Raw genomic sequence first — 15,133 nt, 5'->3', positions numbered from 1 at the left:
CTGCAAAACCTCTCAAGGTTTAGAAGTCAGGCCATGAAACAACCCAACTCCTCTCAGCTGTTGAAAGGGATCATAATTACACTATCTTCAGCACCACCTTCCTCGAGAAGTCAGTAATTTGTTCCCATTGTTTTGTTTTATTCTTCTCGTGTCATTTTTTGTTTTGTTCTTCTCGTGTCTTTTAAGAGAGGAGACTGCAGGAGCTGTGCCGGGGTGATGCTAAAAGCATCCATGACCCTTGGGTTGATGCCTTCCTGGTGCGTCCTGCCAAGCAAGGGCATGAGGAGGCCTCCAAGCTTGGCTCCCTGGCTGAAAACCTCTGGGATGCTGGGAGTCTCAGCTCCTTTTCTGACGGACGTGAAACCAGAAAGCAGCCAGGGCACCTCCAAGCTGGTGCTGACTTTGCACGAGAGCCTGATGCCCGACCCGACATCATGTTTCCGCTCCCTCGGAACCAGGAATGAGGAGCTCAGAATCCTGGTTTCCACTTAAAGGTGTCACTGAGAGAAGAAACGGGTCCTTGGGGAGGTTGTGCAGTTTGGGTTTTGTCTTTCTGTCCCAGCTGCTCACCTGTGTGTTTATTTGTTGGGGACTTTTTAATACTCTTAAGGAGATGCAAAAGGCTGGAGAAGAAAGCACTGAACTGGGTTTGTGTAGAATCCCAAATTATTTACGTTAATATCTGGACCGGCACCGCTTCTTGCCCAGGGAGATACCAAGAGCTCCTAATTTCTACTCCCGCTTCACGCACATCGATCCCGTCCAGCGCCGGGGCCGTGCCAAGCCCCCCCGGCCCCTTGGGCAAAGCTTGCTGCTGCCGCGACGGCGAGAGCGATCCGGTGCTCCGGCAGCATCTCGCGTCCGACGGGTCCTCGTGAGCAGCGCGCATGGGGGCTCCCGCTCGAAGGGCAAACGGTGCTGATGCGGTGCTGCTCTGGTTGAGCAATCCAGCTCGCAGGGGACGACCGGGCTGGAAAGGATGAAGGAAGAAAGAAATGGATGATAAAGCAAATTTTGGAGGGTTTTTTTGCCTACTTTAGTTTTTCTGGTCATCGATAGCAATCGAGCATATCCATTCCCATCCTCTGACCAGCTCCATTTTTGCAAGGGCAGCTGGAGGATTTGGCTGTAGATAAACCTACTGGCATACATGCTCTAAGTCCAGATTATTTTCCAGCTACGGGTTCTCCCCAAGCAGAAATATTGAAAGAGGAGGGAGACTTTCTACCCAAGGCTGGACTACACACATTTAAACACTCAAACCTTGAAAGTGTATGGATGGGGTAGAAACTCTGCCCCGTAACTGGTTGGGATGATCCTAAATTTCCATTTCGCAACCATCTGCAATGTGGGACTCATGCTGTGCTCCTGAGCGAGCGCTCGGTCCCGACATCAGAGCCGGCCAAGAGCGATGGAGAGATGTAAATGAAAACCTAGTGGGTCTTCCTGAGAAAACTTTGAACAGGCATCCAAAAAATGAATGTGTTTTCTTCTAATTAGGAGTGTTCGTTATATCTCATGGTGATCTACAAAACAAGCCACATGCCAGTTATTGTTGGTACAAGCACAACAATTCTGACTGTGGGAAAAAAATATTTCCAGGCATGTAGGACACAAAACGTACTAAAGGCATTTTAATGACACTTTAATTAATCTCTAGGCATAGGTTAAACAGGGAATATCTAAAAAGGTGTGTATGTGTGTGGGGGGTAATAACGAAAGTTAGGACTCAAATCAAAAGATGCTTTAGTACCTGCAAAAGCTATTAACTATAATTATATTCATTTAAAATATCCCCACGCAGAAAAAATGGTAAACTGGAACGAAGGTTGCAAGCAAATCTCAGTAAATCAAGGCTTAAAAAAAGTGTATCAAAAGAATGTTGTGATTATCATACGAACAAAAACAAACCCGAATAAATTTAGAGTTAAGGTGAGACTTAAAAAAAGAAATCCAAAGAAGCTAGGTGTGGAAAATTACAGCGGAGGCAGCTAAACCACTTCAACTTGGAGATGCCAGGCAATAAGCTAAAGAAAAAGCAAGTGTGGATTTAGAAACACATTATCCTGACCTGGGACCACAGAAATGGAAATGCCTTTCTCAGATGCCTGTTGGCTGATAGAGTTAATCGCAACCAGTTGGGAGAGTCTCATTTCCAGGTTGCTCACCAGACCACAGTCTTGTCTACGTGTACATCTGTGACAAAGCAACTGGGGGCTCTGCAGAGATGGACCTTTCGGTTCAAGAAGAAATGAACCTGATTTTATCCAAAATCACCACTTCCTGCCCAATTCTTGCAAGTGCTTTGCTGAGCTCACCTTGCATTGTATCCCAGTTGTGGTTGGGAGGTGCGTCAAGCAGCCTCGGGGGGAGCCCACGTACAGACATCTCCCCATGCCTTTGGTTTGGAAGGACCTTGCAGAGGGATCCAGACTTCTGCACGTCTATTATATGGAGATCTTGGCAGCCGAGACCCGCTTCTGGGATAAAAACTCAACATAAGCTGGTGCCCCCAGTGATAGGGTCATATAAAGGTGCCTGGAAAAGTACCTGGAGAGGTACCCAAGGGTGAAGGAGGCTCAAAGGTGTATTTGGCAACAGGTAGCACTATTAAAGCAAGGGCTAGCTGCTAGAGGGGACCTCAAGCTTAGAAAGCAGAAGAAAGTTTCCCTTCTTGTATCATCAGGAGACTCTTCTCGGCAGATACTGACCCTCTTGGCCTCAGACGGCTCCAGCACCAGCCTCGTCTGCTTGGTGTCGAGGGGAGCTGGGAGCTCGGAGGTGCCCGTTCCCACCTCGGCTTTGCCCCTGACGTGCTCTGTGACCTGGCACAAATCACTTCACCGCCCTGCTTCGGTTTCGCTGTTCGTAACGCCAGCAGAAAACAAATCGGTCCTTGTTCACAGAAAGTGAGTGACGCTAGCCCGGCCCCATGATTTCTCCAAGCACATCTGATGGGAACTACCACAGCTTTTGAGTCCTTAAGCCATTAAACTAATACCCACGCTGAATAGTTACCTGTTTTTATTACCCTGTCCCAGTGACTGTTGAGGACACCCACCCCCTTGCCCAAATGCATGCAAGTATAGGAATGGCACGGCGGAACGTGTTGCAACATGATGGCAAAATTTGACTAGATGTCTCAGGAGGTCCCTTTAAGTCTTAAATTCATATAAATAGTGATCAATTGTGTTCCCCAGCTGTAGGGTGTGTTGCCAGCAGGGAAGAGGCGGGTTGTTATCTGCAAAGGTTGGACCTCCAGCAGCTTCCATGCTCCTGGACACCAGAGGTGTGGAAGATATATCTCCAGAAGATGACAACGGCCACTTCTCCTGCAGAGGGGAAACATGCAGTGTCAGACAAGTAAAAGTGAGGGACCCATTGCAAGCAGAAGGATGCTTCTGATTGAGATAAGGATAACTGAAAATGGAGATAAACAGCTAAATTACTAAGCAGCTGCAGAAAATTGGAGTACCTTGGGGGAGGCAATGCCAAGAGCGCACTCAGCTCTGAAACTATTTTGCAACGTGTGCATCCAAGGCTGGATTTATACCAGAAGTTGGAGTAATACTATTTGGTAAGTGTCAACTCCATGACCAGTGCATGCAATCCAGAAGCGAGAAGAAAAACAAAGACGTGATGCAGCTCTGCAGCCATTTAAGCATGGCTTTGGTAAACAGAGCTGGTATAACACTCACCGGAGCCTCGGGCACAGGCTAAGGCACCGGCTCCTCCCTCCACCCACCTGCACGCTGGATGATTTGTACAAAACTTGGCCTAGTGGGAGCCCTGGCAATTAATCTTGTCCCCCCACGTCTCCCCACCGCCCTCCTTCCCCGACACCAAACCAGCACGCTTGGTTCTGCTTGTAAACACAACCGGACCATCAACCGAGGCCAACTGAAAATGAGGAGTCGGGCGGGCATCCCAAGATCTGTAGCCTGTTAAAAACCCGGGGAACGTTTTCCAGCAGGCTGGTGGAGCGTAGCTTTGCCAACATGGGCACCTGGGTGTGGGAAGAATGCTGGCAGGGCGATGAACTCATTAAGGTGGAGCTCTGTCACCACCTCCCGAAGGAATCTGAGATGAGTCCATCACGCTGCCGTACCCTTGTGCAAGCGGCTGGAGGAAGGATCAGTCACTGGAGCTCTGCGCTCCCCTGCTCCACACACCGAAGTCAATGCCACCAGGAGAAATAGGAGCCCTTTCCATGTAAGCGAACTGATCTGGCTGATATCAAGTGACTCATTAACGGCTTACAAAACTTAAGTAGACCATAGCGTTGCTCTCTAGTAGTGGGAACTTCTTGGCTTGAAAGGAGGATTTGATACCTGCCAAAAGCTCACCTTGGCCCTCACCACTGTTAGCAATAGCAGATCTGCCCTCGGATGGGCTTGCAAGAAGTTGCAGACTGTGTCTGTTTTAGATCGGAAGAATTAAGTTTTCCAAAGATCCTGGGCGCAGAGATGAGCTGGACCTGCACTGGGCAAAGGATGAACTCCAAAGCTTGCAACGCAGGCGATGAGGGGTGAGGGTGGAATCGAGCTGTTCTTACGCTGGACAAATACATCTACTCAAACTGTGTGTTTTCTCAGTAGTTTATAACATTTCACCCTCTGCTTGCCCCTTCATCCTTTTCCCATCCAAGCCCGTCAAAAGAATGAAAATATCCCATGATGATTAGATTCGTTAAAGACAAATGAATCTCATTTTTTATATTCGCAGAAGCCATGCCAAGAAAAATAGGTCCATGCCCTTAGTGGTACAGAAGAATCTGTGTTCGGCTGGATGTGGAGAAAAGACTCAAACTGATGGAAAGGTCACTGCAATGTATACAGAGGACAGCTGAAACTTTGCCACCAGCAGTATGGATCACGTAAGAACTAACTGTTTCTCCTGCACTTTTGTTATCACAGTAATAAAGAGGGAAAAGGCACCACAAGGTCCTGAGTATTGGTTTCATCACATAGCCATGCTACCTTGTGTGCTAGAAGATTGGTGGAAGATTGAATACACTTCAGATTTACCCCTTTCAAGGCACATTTGCTTTAGCAGCTGCTAATCTAGAGGCTACACAGAAAGGACAAACTTGCCATCGGTCGCCTTCACTGTGCTGCTCCTAAGTACATTTCTGTTGTCTGTGGCCCAGATGCATGCTTGCTTGAAAGGGGAGGTATATATATTGTCTTCAAAATAGCTAAATAGTCATCTTAAACACATCTGAATTGGAATCACTGTGACTTGGGAGCACAGGGTAAAAATGGTCCATCCTTCTGGCCCCCATTAAGTCACGTAGCCAAATCTTGCAGAGTACCGAAACACGAGATGTAGAGAATCAAAATGGAGTGGGATCAGTTTCCAAAGGAGTTCACAGGCAGGAGATGTTTTTCCCAGCTCTAAGGGACACAAGGGTTTTGCAAAATAGATCCCTTGTGGTCTGAGTTAAAATGACTAAATCGAGTCTGAATAAAGTTTAAGCAGATGCCCTGCAGTGGTTGCTTGAGCTCATGGCTTTGCCGTGTTTCCTACGAAACCTCCCGGTGGACTTAAAAAACATCCCAGACAGCACATACGCATGACGCCTGAAGTTTAGGTTCAGTGAATTTGAAAGACATTTCTCCATTGTAAACTGTCCACCAGCCAGAGCATCTCCAAGGGACTCTGTTGCTGATTCAGCTCAAGACTTTGCATAGGTCATGGTTGTATTCCCTAAATGTCATCTCCTGTATTAGATAGCTACGACACTTTCAGCGGGATCCTCAGCGCAAAATTGCTGAACATCCTTGCTTTGGGATTATTATTTTTTTTCCTTGGTCAGGCCAAAGCAATCCTGAAAGCAAATAAAAGCGGCATTTGGCCGGTGGCAACTGAGAGGGTTGAAGGGATGTGCTCCCTCCTGAGCTGTGGCACTGCAAATCCAGCCTTTTAGAAAGTAGGTGGCACTAAAAGTCAATGGTCGGGCTGGGTTATTAGATACTGAGGCCAAGGCCTGGATTTTGGGCTTGACTGAGCATCTGTCTTTGAAGAAATTAAAGAGAACAACAGCATCACTTCATCCTCAGCATCTTAATGCACGCCAACTCCAAGTACTAACTCAGATATTTCACAGCCCACAAAGCCCAGAGAAGGCAGCTATTGTATGAATTATGAGAGGTGTATTTTGACGTCCCTGAACTAATTTTAAGCAAGAAGCTGTTTCTCAGATAAACCCCACCAGATGTCCCTGGAAGCAAAAAAGAGCTAGTAGCAAAATAAGGTCTCAATGTGAGCCCAGAGAGGCTCCTTCCACAGAAAGGCTCAAAATCAGCAGATGAGAAGAGAGTTGCATTCATGTTGGAAAACTTGTTGGAAGAGGATCAACTAAAACCTGCAAAGCCGAAGGATCTGTCTGGTTCAGGAGCGTAGTAGATGGTTTCCAGCTCTGAACCTCAATGAAATCACAAGTGCAGAAGCGCGGAGAAAGGCTCAGTTGAGGATCAGCTTCAGGGACAGACTCGGCACTGGGGGAACTCCTAATAGCTCTGCAGTTTTATCCACGCCGTGTGAAGGGTGTTGTTCTAGTTATTTAACCCGTGGGAAGGTCTGGGCTATCTTTACAAGCTTCGCATCACCTGGGTCCAAGACCGAAGCAGAGCTGCCAGAGCAGGGAAACATTATCCTCCTCCTGTGGATGGAAACTGGGACACGCACGGATCCTGTGCCCAAACACACCAGTAAAGCCATGACAGAGCTGAGAACTGTGTCCAGCTTTCCCCGATAACAAGACGATGTTTCTCCCTTTGAATGCGTGCAATGGTTACCATGTGGACAACAAAACCTAGGAGCAGATGTATTCCCTAAACGTGAGAATTCTTACAGCAGTTATTAGAAAAGTGCTGTAAATGACATCTCAATTAAAAATAAACAATTGCACACTATTCCCTGCCCTATTTCCTAATTTGTTTCTGTATAAGGAAAAAAAAAAAGTTTTTTTTTAGAATTTGGATGCCAAATTTAAAAAATCCATGGCAAATAGTGCCCAGACCCACACCTGGGGAGGGATCAGGTTGAAGGAAGAAGCCTGAAGGTCTCCTGCACGCAGCTAAGTGGCAGCGGTACTGGAGGCCCTGGGTGACACCAGGGTGGTGGGACAGTGACACCCCATCACACTTGTCATTAGTCCCACAGCAAGCAAATGACAGGCACAGTAACTTGTCAAAACCATGCTGGCTTAGGGCGGAATTGACAGGCAAGACTTTCTAATTTATAAACCAAATTCCTATTCGTGACAGGTGACAAAACTTAATTTTTTGTAAATGTGTTTTAAGTCTCTTTCTCCCTCATCCCCTTGTTTAGGCAATAAAATCGCCTAATTATTTTCTGGTTTGTTTTGTAAATCTGTTTCAAAGTCCTTATGGTAACACTTACATTGAGAACACAACCAGGAGCTGTGTATTCATCAGAAATTACTTTCTCCTTGTGTTTTAAAAAATACGCGGAAGATCTTCCACCTATCCTGGGTTTACCTGACATTTTGCTTTTGGAAAAATTGGTCTCCTTGGCCGTAGCTCGAGGCAGCAATATTCCACCAAATCTCAACTATCAGCACCACCACATTTGAAAGCAAGTCTCCATCTGTGCAAGGCACCCAACAGCCGCCGAGCTGCTGTGGTTTCGGCGCCGGCCACCAGAAACCTGAGTTAAGGGTCACGGTCTCTGGAGCAAACACGGACTGGAAGGAAAATTAAGGAGGAGACTGCCAAGGGGGAGCAGCCACAGGGGGCACGGTGGTCCTGTAGCCCCCAGCACTCCTCCTCTCTCCCTCCGGAGAGCATCACAGGATTTAAAGTCCTGGTGCAAAAAGGGACTCCGTAAGCACGAAGGGCTGCATCTTAGAATCATAGAACGGTTTGGGTTGGAAGGGACCTTTAAAGGTCATCTAGTCCAACCCCGCTGCAACGAGCAGGGACATCTTCAACCAGACCCGGTTGCTCAGAGCCCCGTCCAACCCGACCTTGAAAGTTTCCAGGGATGGGGCATCGACCACCTCTCTGGGCAACCTGTGCCAGAGTTTCACCACCCTCATTGTAAAAAATGTCTTCCTTAGATCTAGCCCGAATCTACCTTCGTTTGGTTTAAAACCATTACCCCTTGCCGTAGCGCTACAGGCTCTATGAAGAAGTCTGTCCCCCCTTCACCCGGCGCAAACCTTCAACAGGCTGAAGCAGCACCTTCGAGGGAAAGCACGCCAGGATCAGCTGCCACAGCTCACGTTTAAAGGCTTCTGCTCACATCAGCCAGGTACGAGCTGTTTGCTGGCCGTAAATCTCCCGTTACAGCCCCCTCTGCCATACAGCACACATGGATTAATAGCAGCTTTCTACTTTTTAGGTTACAGCTGATCCGAAAGTCCCCAGAAGAAAGGGAGAGTTTCCTAAGTAGCATGACTGACAAGACTGCGAAGAGGGAGTTTATTCAGAGCATTATCTAATTCATTCCCCAGCGAAGGAAACTCATCTACTTTTGAGACTTAAAACTTCTAAAGAAAACTGCTATGATCTAAAGAGATTGGCCATAAAACTATTTGTATTGAAAACTTAGCCAGCATGCCTTTAGTGAACTTCATTCATTAACATTCTTCCTGGCAAGGTTTCCATATCTCAGTGTTCATTTTATACTTTAATTTGGTTAGTAGGTCTTTGTTTAATCGTCCTATTGAAAGGAGAACAAAGAAGGTTTAGGTGATACAGTGAAGTAATACACTATATTTTATCTCTGGAAAGCCCAGACAAAGTCAGCAGGCTCTGATACCCTCTGATTCGGGTTTTTTAATTCCCTTTCTCTTCCAGGACATTTGGAATCACAAATCAGTTGCGGAGCATGAAGATCCTCACTGTACTTAGCTGCGGACACCTTCAGAAGAGAAACACCTTGTCAAGCAGAGAAATGATGCTTTGAGCACGACATACAGCCCCTAAGGAAGATTATCTCAGGAAAAGTGCATCCCCATTACTCCGGGGATGGATGCTCTGCATTTATATCTCTGCCCTCCAATAAAAATCAGTAGTCAAGATAGTTTCTTCCATTTCTGAGCTTTGTGCTTACTGTCTCGATATTAACGTCATGGTTTTTCCTGGGCGCAAAACTCAATAACAGATTGCAATTTTACCTAATGACTAACACGCTTTGCAGCGAGCACCCAGCACTGCCGTTTTCTCCAGCGACCTGCAGGCACAAGCTGCCCTAAAGGAGGATTTACAGGATAAAAATGATAAAAAAACCCTGCCTCGTTTCACAATAAATGGAACTGTTCCCCAGCCCCGACGCTGGCCGTGCGAGCAGGCAGCTCCTGGGCTGGTGTAAACTGACACAGCTCCAACTGACTCCCAACTGACTCCAGATAATCATCTGGCCCCAGAGTAAAGGCAGGATTCAACAAGCTTTTCTCACGGAATAGCTTTTACGCTCTTTTCTTGAATATTTACTACCAATACTCACTGTACCGCTTCAATCCACTAAGCATGGTGCAACAGTAAAGGGGGGAAAATTGCATCCGTCTTCTCTATACCGTGGGCAGATGGCGAGTTGTCTTCCCCTCACTGAAAACTTTTTCATTCTTTACTTTCTAAACTTTGAACCAGTTCAACTACCCGTGGAAACAGACGTTTTCCAGAGGCAGTGCTCACAGCTGACTTCCCTCTTGGATGGAGCTGCCCTCCGAGGCAGGAAAACCAGAGACACTGATGCTCTCCCACGACATCCAACGAGCAAACCAACCTGCAACCCGCCCGCTGTGCCCTCTTCCCAGGGACGGTGGTGTCCAAAACCCAAATCATAAAAGGATTCAGAAGAACACAAATGCCCAACCATAAAATGAAGCAGGGAATCAAGGGAGCAGCCCTAACTCTGGCAGAGTTTACGGAGAAGAAACACAACCCGTGAAGTTATAGCAGCAAATACAAACATCTGGGGAAGCAGCTGGGCTCGCTCAGCGTTGGGCGGTACGAGGGGCCGTAAGGAAGGTCCATGCCACACGGCTGCTCGGGGGGCAACTATTTTTGGAAGCTGATTTTTCTTTTATCCCACCGATTCCTGATACCCACCAGCATAAGTGAAAGGGGAGGCAGGCTCTGCATGGCTTCGGACCGATGACCCAGAGGTGAAGGGTCCCTTCTCCCGTTACTAATCCCGTCAGCCACACAAGCCTCCTGAAAACGATGCTTTGGTTTTATTGCCACAGGGGTCATTTATAAAATCATAAAACCCAGGGTAGGAAACCAACCCGGCGGCAGGCAACGCACAAGCACGCATAGAAATACCTGAACGGCTGTCGAAACGGCAAAGTTCAGCCCTCCCATGGCACCTTGAATAATTTAGTTGATTAAATGTGAGAAGTTCTGATTAACGGAGGGGAGGAGGAGGAAATGGATAAACAACTTACCAAAAGCTAGTTCTTTATTATTGCGACCAGAAATGACCAAAGACTGTGTATTTTGTATGTCTGCACATTACACGTGGAGAAAAACAAGAATCCGGTTTGCAACATTCAACAATTCAAAATAAAATTAAAAAAGAAAAATCCAACCCAAGAACTTTCTTGACTGGTAATTAGCAGGAACAGAATATAAATGAGGTGGCATGAACAAAGAAGGTAACAGTGCACTTTTAATAAACCAATTTCATCCATATCTCCACTGATTTGCAATTTAACAGTTCTATCAGCAAAGCCTCATTTCCCTAACTAGACTGGTACTTTTAAAAACATGACTAATTCATTCTCATTAATATCAATTTGGATGCATTTAAAAAATAAATCTTAATATCTGTGCAACAGGTTAAAGGGCTATATTCTCAAACATCAGACGTTTCTCACTGTATGGTTTAAAGTAGAAATATCCCCAAATTAACCAAGGAAGTCTGCAATTGCTTTGGAAACAAAAGGTATAAATTTTTTTCCAGATTTATTCTTGTATTTTATTTAGCTCTAAGACCCATTGCATTACAATATCTAATACTGCCTTATTTTTTTTTTTGATTTGCAATTTCCCCCCTCATTTTCAGTGGGGAATACAACTCGTATTCACTTTATTGGTCTTTCCAAGCGGATACACAAAGCAAAGTAACGCATCTTGGGGCCTCGACGCCATTCTGCATCTCCTCCATCTAAACACGAGCCCCATCGTTTTGGCAAACTCGCTACCACTTGTTGAAAAAAAAAAAAGGAAAAAGAAAAAAAGCTCAGTTCCAGCTACAGATTAACACACTGTAGCTACCATTAAAAGTGCAGAGCCCCCTGGCCTAAGCTCTCAATTCAGAAGGCATTTAAGCACTTGTATAACGAAGTGTGGGAACAGGCTCCTTGAAGGCAATAGGATTACTCACTTCTTAAGAAGTTACCACATGTTTAAGTATCTGAATCGAGGCCTAATTATGGTGCTGGCCGACTCCTCGTGCACGCACCACTGGGGCAGATCTCGCCAATCCCTTAAAGCCATAAGGACAGGCGTACGTCGCACGGGCTTTTAATAGCTGCCAGGTTTGTATTCTCAGGCAAATGAGAATAAAAATCCTCAAGCCCTAAAAAATAATTAAAAAAAAAAAAAAAAGTACTTTATAAATATCAGGTATTTACACGTGTGAAAATCTTTTAATGGGAAGTGTTTTTACACACCAATGAAATGTACAAGCAATGAAAAGGTACATTGACAAAGACTAAAAAACAAAAACCAAAGTATAAAATATATTACAGGTCCACCGAAATAAATTCACACGGAAGAAAAAAATTGACACAATAGAAACTTTTTTTTTTAAAAATAGAAGATATATCACAAAAGCTTGAACGTGTTTATTTTATGTCAGTACTAAAAATCAAGGAAAAAAGCTTCATATATTCTCATCACAAAAATATTTACCAGCCACTTTTTATTTCCACATTATGATTATCTGGCTCAGCAGGAGTAGAGGCTGAACTGTATCCAGACTACAGAAATCATTCCAGAAGGTCTTCTAGTTTACAACTTACTGCAATTTACATTTTCTCCTCCTCTCAGCACCTTACTGCAAAGGTTCAAGAGGGATTAATAGCAAATCGAGAAAGAATAGGACAGATAATCTGTATTTACAACATTCATCTTTGTTGCTGCCGAGCCACAGGAGCGGGAGCGGTACCATCAACTGCCAAAGTCTTCATTCATATAGCGCTCTGTGCAAATTTCCCTCGGTAGGTGAAAGACAGCATCAGAATGTACCAAAATCCAACCCCCTGGGCTCAGACGGTCTGCGAAACACAACAGCCCCTGACAGAGAGCATCTCCTCGCCCCCAATTCACGCCAGACTCATGACCCTAACAGCCGGCCATGGAGGGTGAGAGTCGGGGCAGAAGGTGCCACGGCGACCGCACGACTTCAGTCCGCTGCAAAAGCTTCAGTGTGCCCTGTGCTTCCTCTTCTTGTGTTTTTTATCCTTCTTTTTGTTGGCACACTTGGAGCAGAACCATTGTATCTCTTCCGGGGGTGCGGTTGTAATCCCGACGCAAGGCCTGTGAAGGACGGGAAAATATCGTATCATCTCGGTAGAGTAACGTTACTTTTGTCTCTTAGCCAAAGAAATGAAACTTTCCAGTGGGAGACAGGATCTGGCCTTCAAATTAATACAGCAATTATATTATCATTATCTTAACGAATATAATGGTCGAACAGAAACCTAAAAACCACTTGCTTTGAAACAAACAAAAAAAAAATCAAAAGGACGCTCGATAAGAAATGTTATTTTAATAGAAAATCTAAGCACACTTTCAGGTATAATAGGCTAGATTTAAAATAATTTCAAATGCTTCTTCAACACATCTGCAAAAAACCTTATGATTTTATGTAGCTGTTTAAGAAAATGCCTAAAAAGTGATTAATTCCTTCCAACTCCTTTATAAGAGCTGACATTTATATTACTGCTCATACAATGCTTCATAATTTGAAATGTCTATCTGTATACACTATGCTCATAATCCTGTAGTTCTCACGAAATTACCGGTATCAGCAATATTTCCCAGCAGTTTCAAAAACAACTGTTATCACCAGTGCCCATTAATTAAAAAGTAACTCTCCTTTGCAGCTTAAAATCTGCTTTTTCAAATTCCAGAGAAACAGAGATAAAAATATCTTCCAGATTATTAAATTGGACATAGCAAAGCCATTCAAATATTCCCAGTGTCATGAACCAGAAAAAAAGAAAAGGTTTAATAATATAGCCCCAATCTGCCAGGGAACGGCAGAAAAGGATGGATGAGAGCAACTTACCAGTGATACCAATCATCGCAGTCATCACAACCTATCATTGGACTGCCATCATCTGGCTTGTTACAGCCAGGACAGATCCAGATCTGGTTACCCCACTCGTCTCGGATCTGGTGCAAAGAAAAGGAAAGTTAGCTGGTTTTCAGGGCTAAGCAGGCAGCAAAATTGACTTTTTTTTTTTTTAAACATAAGTTTCTTGCTTATCCGACAAAGCTATTCAGCGGTCGCTGTTGTTATTTACGAATTCTCCAATCGTAAGTGCTCGGCCTTACGTTTAATTGATTTTCCTATACTGTACATGACGACAAAAGCATGCATTTTTCTGTATTGCCCTGTAAACCAGTAAAGCCAGTTATACCACCCGACCTAAGCACAGGCATTCACATATAGCAGCCAGGGCTTAAGGACACAATTCCTTCTCTGTCTATACTATCGCGACTTTTTAAATTCTACCCTGTTAATGGCAAGAAAGAGCAACAGCAGCCTCCTGCGTAAGATAACAGTTTTATATGCATGTAAAATATACAGTGCCATGTGTATATATTGCCGTATTACTTATTAGCCAAAGTCTTCAACTTCAACTAGCTGATAAGATCAGGATATAAAAAAAGTTGTTACTGAGTAACTTTCCATTCCCCTTATGACATTTATGTCGCAGTACAATTTACTAAAGGGTGAATGAAACGAGAAAGGCAGATCATTTACAGTATTAGGCAGCTGCTTACTGGATTTACCATAATCAGAGCTCTATGAAATTTTGTTATGTTTATATCCTGCCAGATCCATTATTTGTATTTTTAAATTTCAAGTGGTTTCTTTAACAGTTCCTTTGTAAAAACATACATGCGAAATGTCACGAAATCCACCCAAAGAAGTGCAATTAACAATACAAAGTACAAAACGTCTGGGATATTACCCTGATTTCGTCATTTCTTTATGAAGATTGGCACATTATCACTGAATCTCAAAAACACAAACTGTTTTGTTCTCTCTCAGCTTTTGTGCATTTACACGTATCTAAGGCAGTAACTTTTTGCTATCTGTACAACTTACAAAAATGATATTAAAAAGCAGTAGATGAAAAGCCCCAACCAAATGCTCTTAGAAAAAAAACCCCAAACACTACACGGTGGTCTGTACATCTTACACCACTTCCTGAAAAATCAATAGGAATGTACCAGAGCTGCAACCAGCACATCACTCTTGACTGACTCCTCTTAAAGCCCTGAATTTTTTTGTGGTTTAAAACTGGAAAATACAAAGCCCAGGAATATTAAGCAGGGAACAATCCCCTTCCCAACAGCGATACGGAGGAGGCGATGTCATAAAATGAACTCGATGCTAAAGCTGATTGATTGCAATAATCATTCTTATCTACACATCTAATCTCACATCTGGCGAAGTCATTTTAAGTTGGTAGAGAAGCATCTGCTCCGCGGGTGAACCGTCTGCAGCCGGCGTGAAAAGGCGCGCAGCCGTTTCTGCGGGGTAATCCTGCCGTGCCGCGGTGCTGCGGAGAAGCAACGCTGTGGGGCTGACAGCCACGGCCCTTCGCAACCCGCTCGAGCGACCTGGCTGCGCCCGCACCGTCCTCCGTGCTGCCTTTTTTTAGGCGCTGGTTTCGGCTGCCAGGTGTAGGCAGCGCTGCCTCGTGGTGTCCCATTAGAAGAGAGATACCCTGATTTTTCCAAGCTTTAGTTTTTTCAGGGGGGATGGTTGTCTGCGGAATACCTGTCTCAGGCTTTCAGGGGCCGGAGAGGGCCAGGGTGGTCTGTAATCACTGAAACCTCTGCCTGTTTGTTAAACAAGAACTTGGGCTGCTGAATGAGGATGTTAAAAATACTGCCCAACTTCTCACTCCTTA

The 15,133-nt window shown here is 44.8% G+C and overlaps 1 protein-coding gene across 1 annotated transcript in view; it reads right to left on the bottom strand.

Moving 5' to 3' along the window:
- Nucleotides 1-10,416: 10,416 nt before the first annotated feature.
- Nucleotides 10,417-15,133, bottom strand: part of TAF3 (TATA-box binding protein associated factor 3) — a 121,047-nt gene continuing 116,330 nt past the window's right edge. The window contains exons 6-7 of the mRNA XM_030014787.1: nucleotides 13,273-13,379; nucleotides 10,417-12,518 (exon numbers count right to left, since the gene is read on the bottom strand). Of these exons, the coding sequence (XP_029870647.1) occupies nucleotides 12,404-12,518; nucleotides 13,273-13,379 (222 nt within the window). The 3' untranslated portion in view covers nucleotides 10,417-12,403. The remainder of the gene's footprint in view (nucleotides 12,519-13,272; nucleotides 13,380-15,133) is intronic.

This window comes from Aquila chrysaetos, chromosome 5 (genome assembly GCF_900496995.4).
Source record: "Aquila chrysaetos chrysaetos chromosome 5, bAquChr1.4, whole genome shotgun sequence".
Classification (NCBI taxonomy): Eukaryota; Metazoa; Chordata; class Aves; order Accipitriformes; family Accipitridae; genus Aquila; species Aquila chrysaetos.
The sequence above is the reverse complement of the archived record's forward strand: the minus strand, read 5'-3'. Positions and strand labels throughout refer to the sequence as shown.